General features: G+C 34.0%; 1 protein-coding gene across 1 annotated transcript; it reads left to right on the top strand.

Moving 5' to 3' along the window:
* The first annotated feature begins 1,180 nt into the window (after positions 1–1,180).
* LOC125062122 lies at positions 1,181–6,578 on the top strand. Its single transcript, XM_047667703.1, has 5 exons — positions 1,181–1,501; positions 3,833–3,997; positions 5,130–5,287; positions 5,898–5,990; positions 6,502–6,578. The coding sequence occupies exons 2-5, from the start codon at positions 3,841–3,843 to the stop codon at positions 6,568–6,570; spliced, it is 477 nt and encodes a 158-aa protein (XP_047523659.1). The 5' UTR covers positions 1,181–1,501; positions 3,833–3,840; the 3' UTR covers positions 6,571–6,578.
* Positions 6,579–6,968: the final 390 nt, after the last annotated feature.

Genomic DNA, 6,968 nt, shown 5'->3' with positions numbered 1-6,968 from the left:
AATCGATGCTTGGTGTTGGATACTGATTGCTGGATGGGCTAGTGTCAGGTGGACAGCAAAGCTATTGAGTATATATACATATAAATAAGTGTTTTTTGCCATAGTCATTTTGCATGATGATTTGATATTTTAAAGGAGTAGCAAGAGTTTCCGCTTTTTTCTTTGCCGATGAGTAGGGATGTCTACCGATTCAAATTTAATGACGTGGAATAAGTGATACCTGTATCTTATATTCCACAAAAAATAAAAATTATTTTTCTATAAATAGATAGAACTCGAATAATTTGCTCGATATTGCAGTCAAATTTGTGTAAACACTGAGCTGATTAATGTTAATATACATCCAGTACAGTAATACCAGTCACTACACGTAGAGTTATTGTTAAAAAAAACCTTTTGCTGGTACTGAGGTTAGCTTCTTAAAATAAATTGTTATCAAGAATTGCAAACAGATCTATACAGGGTGGCTAAAAACTCGTGGATCAAACGCAAATAGGGGATAGATGAGGTCATGAGCTGCAAAAAATTACGGGAGGTCTCTAAGCTTAACCCCTTTGCAGCTGATGACCTCATCTATTTGTGTTTGATCCACGACTTTTTGACAACACAATATTCCGGTGTATTGTGTATAATACGTGTAGCCATTATTTCTTAATTTACCTATATATTTATCCCGAACCTTATTATCACATAGTTTTAATTATACTTACGTTTTCCTTCTAGATTCTTCTCCAAGCATTCCTCTGTCCGACTCCCACGCCGTGTCGATGTAGGGTGTTGGCCTTTAGGCGACCCGTAATTTCTGTATTAAGCATTGTTGGATATGAATATACAGCGACTTATACGTGAAGATACTTTTAAAATGTACAGAGAAACTTTATACATTATCAACAATTTATATTTAAATTCTGCTTTTTGGTTGAAAGCAAATTAATGAAAAAAAATGTTGCTTGAAGTTCCAACGACCTCAATTATCAAGACCTCCCACGCCATGAACATTAACAAAATGTGATCCAGCTAAAGACAGACAACATGTACCATTCTCCCTAGTAAAATAAATGTACACAATTACAATTTATCCCGATTCGTTGGGAAGCTATATCCAAATTTAGCTTACGACCTACATTCACTCAAATATCAATATTTATTAGTCGCTCTATCTATTAAGCATGCCTGGAAAAACGGAAAAGCTATAGTCAATGAAGTGTAGTGACAGTAACTTTAACAAAATCGATTCGACCGCAAGCTTTACGTGTTAAGCGCGGATTTAAATTAACTGTACATTTATGTTTGTAAATATCAAACTGAATGAAAACTTATTAATTTTGTTTATATTGTGTAATTAATGTGAAATTAATTAGGTAAATAATTGAGCATTGCTGAATTTGTAATGTCATTTGAGTATGTGTGAGTATACCTGTGAGTCTTTTTGATCATAGAGTTTCTTTTATTTATTGTTACACGAAGCTCGTGGCTGTGAACTCCAAGGAGCTTATTAAAGGTATGTTCCAAATACTTGATTACATTATCCTGTGTAGTGAAGTTATGGTATTATTAATGGTTACCAGGGAAAGCAACCAGAATGTTTACAAACAATTACATTGCAATGCTTTCAAAATAATATTATAGGTCTAAGGACTCGTAGTCTTATCTGCAATTCTATTTAGACTAAAATATAGTTCGCGTATGACATTATTTATGACTAAAAATTGTACGTAAGCGTGTTTAATAGACAGAAACCCAAAATTAAATTATTATATTTGACGTAAAACAATGTATGAACCTTTTAGTTTGAGTTCGAAGTCCAGTAAACCCTTAATTTCTTTAGATACTTCAACGACTTGACGAATTGACGACTCATTGGTCTAGTGGTTAGTACCCCTGACTGCGAATCCATAGGTCCCGGGTTCGATCCCCGGCTGAGACGAACATCGATGTGATGAGCATTTGGTGTTGTGCTTAGGTCTTGGGTGTTTAAATATGTATTTATATGTCTATCTAGCTATAATATGTATGTATATCCGTTGCCTAGTACCCATAACACAAGCACACGACCATGAAACTACTGTATTAACTTAGTTTAATAGACGATTATTTTTTAATATACGTATAAGTAATCATCATGTATTTATCGAAAAGAGCTTGCAAAAGGGATATTTAATCTATGGCTAAAGCGACAGATTAAAAATGTCAATTGGCAGCGACCCTTATCCGGTATAAACAGAGGAAATTCGCAGTGATGGTATGAAATGCGATAGATTACCGCCTTCCGATACGATATTGAGGTGAGCTTTATTTCCACGTAGAATATTAAATAAGCGCGCTCGAAACCAACAAAGTGAATTTGGTATGAATACAATTTTATGGTCCATTTTTTTCATCCATCACACTTATTTTTATAATTGCTTGAAGAAAAGCAAATATATCATAGTCTTAATGTCATTTTTAATAACCTACCACAGTTAATAATATGGACTAGTTTATTTATTTGGTGTAATAGCGGTTATTGTGCATCTAAACCAGGTCAGTGGTACCAGCAGCCGCGATTTGACGGTGAATCAGAGGATGACTTGGTTAAATTCCTTTGAGTTAGTGATCCAATTGCCTATTTCCCAACCCTCAACGAAAAGGTGTTATAAATTAAAGTGTATGTCGTGTCCGCTTCAACGCATCCAATTTTTTATCCGATTTGTTATTGATTAGCTGAATTGAATAAAAGAGTTTTGCATAATTGCGTTTCGAACAGCTTTTCGCCCTCATCCGAGGCGAAGGATCATACAACTTTCGAAATACGTATTTATTTCTATATTAATACTAGCTGACCGGGCAAACGTCGTTTTGCCATGTATATCATATATAATAAAAAAATAGGGGTTGATCGTAGAGGGGTGAAAATTAGGGGTTGTATGTATTTTTTAATGCTGTATCATACAAAATGAAATCAAAAAAATTATCTAAAAATTAAAAAATAATAATTTGGACTACCCTTAACATTTAGGGAGATGAAAAATAGATGTTGTCCGATTCTCAGACATAGCCAATATGCACACAAAATTTTATGAGAAGCGGTCGAGCGGTTTCGGAGGAGTTTAACTACAAACACCGCGACACGAGAATTTTATATATTACACTAGTGGACCCGACAGACGTTGTTCTGAATGATATTTCAAGCGATTAGTAAAGCAAAGTATGAAAGTACCGACTGCAGCGCCATCTGGCGGGCTGATTTGTGAATCTAAACCATTCCCAGATCCCCTTGAACACACATAAAAAAATTCATCAAAATCGGTCCAGTCGTTTGAGAGAAGTTCAGTGACATACACACTCACAGAAGAATTATATATATATAAAGATTTGTTCCTTACAACAATCGCTATGACGTATATATTTGGTCCCACTCGGAAGAAATGCTATCCCGTCATTTTCATCTGCCGTCGAACTGTTTGACCAAAAAGGCAACTATTATAAATAATACTATGAGTTGATACTATGAGCTTTGAGTCAAATATTCAATATCAAATTTGATCGTAACTTTTAATAGGAACACGATGTGTCACAGAATGATTCATGACCGTTTTATACTATTCGAGTTATAATACACTTTCCAATCGTACGTGGAAATCAAATCCAATTTCACTGCAGTAAACCAATCTATCCTTTATTTCTGCCATTTTATTTTATTAAAAACATACATATACTTAATTCTAACGCGCTTCTTTTTACAATTTTATCATTATTTATTAAGAATGTATGACGATAAGACTGTGGTAATGTGTGCCGCATTATGTTCAATACTATCAAAGATTCAAATAAAGTTATTTAAATTTTTCAGTTTTAATAATGGGTTGCGGTTCATCTGGTCACGTGATTGCACCAGCACCTGCACAAGAAAACGGATCAGTCGCCAACGGACATACTGTCAACGAACATAATACTCACCATGATAATGATCTTCCCACCGTGATGCTTCCAGATACACCAGCAAAACCTAAACCACGTAAGAACCTATTAATGCTTTGAAATGCTACGAAATTGTTCTTTATAATATACGAAAGGAAGAACTGACTGTAGATCAATGAATTATAATAAAGCCTAGTTTATTCCTAGAAACATGTATCTATATTTATAAAAGATATACACACTTCAATTTTTATACAAAAATAACAATATTTTTTTCAAAGACCTCCTCAGACTGGAAAGACCTCCATCTCTTCTCTCTTTCGCAAATTTTCTGCATTTTTCTGCAAATCTTCCCCACCAACTTCTTTAAGCTTGCCACTGTGCAGGAGGACGACCTTCCTTTTCCTTGATGGACCATACCAGCTTGTTACCCTGTTTGTCCATCTGTTATAAAGTCTACATTGAAGTACATATATTCATCGATAATTATATTACTTTTAAACACACCCGTTTATATCAATCAATCATAACTCCTGAATGAGTGCAAAGCTGTTTACAGCAAGCGTCGTAAAGCATTCATTTTACGATTTGGCATTCTGATAAACAATAAACTACAAGCTGACAGCTTCACAACTGATTTGAGCGCGACCGCCGCTGCGAAAACCGCTGTAAGAGTTCGAAAAGTGAGTTACAGAATCGCAAGGCTGTTATTTGAAATCCTGAAATAGGTGGTTGCACGTTTGTAGTATCTTAAAATACAATGAATAGTAATGCTCTAACTTTTGCTTCCTAAGGAAGCAGAGTCGAACCTAAAACTTCGAACAATGTGCGCAAATAATATTTATGCAAAACGGACAACCTCATAAATATATGAGGAACAATAGTTCCGCGCCTTATTAATTGTTTGCCCTCAAATCTCACATGGTTTTTTTTTGTTAACCTGGTTTGTTGCTCGACTCGATTAATTTACTATAGATGTTATATGTATATGGTATCTTTATACCTTCTTTGAGTGTAAGTAAATCTGTACATTCTTTATGTAAATCCTCGAACGAGAGTAGAGATGGTCTCTCGCTTGCCTGGTGCTGTAAATCAAACAACAACGAAAAATTATATAATTAATGTAATAAACTCCTGTTTACAGATTTCATGTAAATCAAACGATTTCATTTCCTTTGTTTGTGTAAAATAATATTTATTTTCCTTTAATTCTTAGATATTTATTTCAGCTATTGCCTTTGAAATTCCAATAAAAGAATTTGATAGTAGCCATCGGGAAATCACACCACCAGCTCATCTACAGCGGTTACTGCGTCCGCCCAGCACCGACATTAGTCTACCCCATATTGAGGAAAAACTAGCAGAGGCTGAACAAAGAAGGCAAGCAGTAAGTTATCAGGCATTTTTATCTAGTTAAGTTTTTAACTAAAGAACTAGCTTGCTAATTAAGGTAGTTCTTTAGTTAAAACATTACGTGAATTGTTAATAATTATTATTTTATTAAGTTCAAACATGAAGTCGACCGTCCGGTGCAAACCAGATGACGTTTACCTATGCCTTGAACACTGGCTGAGCTCAATAAATTGTGTCAAATAGGACTTAAATTACTTAACTCATAGACACTTAATTTTTGTAATATTTCACGGGTAGGGTGATAGGTGGAAAGCTTTAAAAATCATGTCATGCAGCTGAAAAGTTTTTCAATAACAATGTATTGATACGATTATTTATAAATTCTTCCCATTATATATTTTTTTCGAATATTGCAATGCCGATTGTGACAAATAAATAATAAATGTTTTTTTAAAAGAAAGTGGTGCATTCAGATATACAAACACGCACCATCAGCTATTTAAAAATAGGCATGCAAATGTCATATTAATTATCATAATGTCTTAATAATAACAGTTATAATTTAAGATATTCTACTACAACGACAAACATACTACTTGAGTTTATATAAGAGATCTCTTATATCGTATTTCTATTGATCGCAGATACTACAACAACGTGCGGCTTCAGCTCAAAAAAGGTCACAGAAAATGACAAAGAGCTTCCAGGATATCAAGAAATTCGACAAAACGGAATTTGTGAGTATTAAACTTAAATATGTCCACAGAGTATCTCATAATATAGATCATAACTCATATGGACATGGACAAAACAATCACCGACGGAATGACAGCTTTAATGTTGACTCTCAAACCTTTAATCACTGTCTATAACACATTGTGTAATGTGTATGTAACATGTGCTTGTTTGATTTATGTCTCATGTGAAATTCCATTTTCGTGGGTGAGTTAGACAAGTGCCCTATTATGTAGTCATTGGACGAATTTCGCAATGTAAGAAAACATTACCATTTTTGAGTTTCTGGAGAAACAATTTTTTTTTCAATTAGGATAAGATAAGGGTTTAGGCCGGCAACGCACTCGCGAGCCATATACCATTGAGAGTGTCTATAAAAACAAAAAAAAGAGTCCTACCAAAATAGTACCAAATTACGATAAAAAATAGACGTACTGTATACCACGTGTGCGTTCACATTTTCGGTTTCTTTTTATCGAATTTAAAAAAATACATTAAGTTATTCCATTACAGAATCATGATGAAACCAGTCACAAGCTCATCATTCCACCAGATCCAGGACATGAAGATAAATTAATCTAATTATATCTTTAAAAATATTATCTAAATGTACTTAATGATAATTGTAATACTCATTCGTACTATTAATAGTCATTTAAATAACCTCAATATGGCCCCAAGTAGTACTGAAAAATAGTACCTAGTTCTATTTTAAGCAGAATACGCAAATGAACCGTGGGCCACCGTATAACTTTGCTTTCTACGAATTTGTACTCAGTTTTATATAAATTATTGTCATTCGTATCTATAACGTATTTAAACAACCGTTTTCCATTTGAGTAAGCATGATGAATTTTAAATCCAGCCAGCTTCGAAAAACAATTTCTTCTCAACGCTTATTTCCCTGGAGATACCTTGTTGAATTTATTTTGACTGTATCCCCGCAATGAATGGTATTTTATACTGGGTACTGTGTATGT

Source organism: Pieris napi, chromosome 2 (assembly GCF_905475465.1).
Source record: "Pieris napi chromosome 2, ilPieNapi1.2, whole genome shotgun sequence".
In the NCBI taxonomy this organism is placed as follows: Eukaryota; Metazoa; Arthropoda; class Insecta; order Lepidoptera; family Pieridae; genus Pieris; species Pieris napi.
The sequence above is the reverse complement of the archived record's forward strand: the minus strand, read 5'-3'. Positions and strand labels throughout refer to the sequence as shown.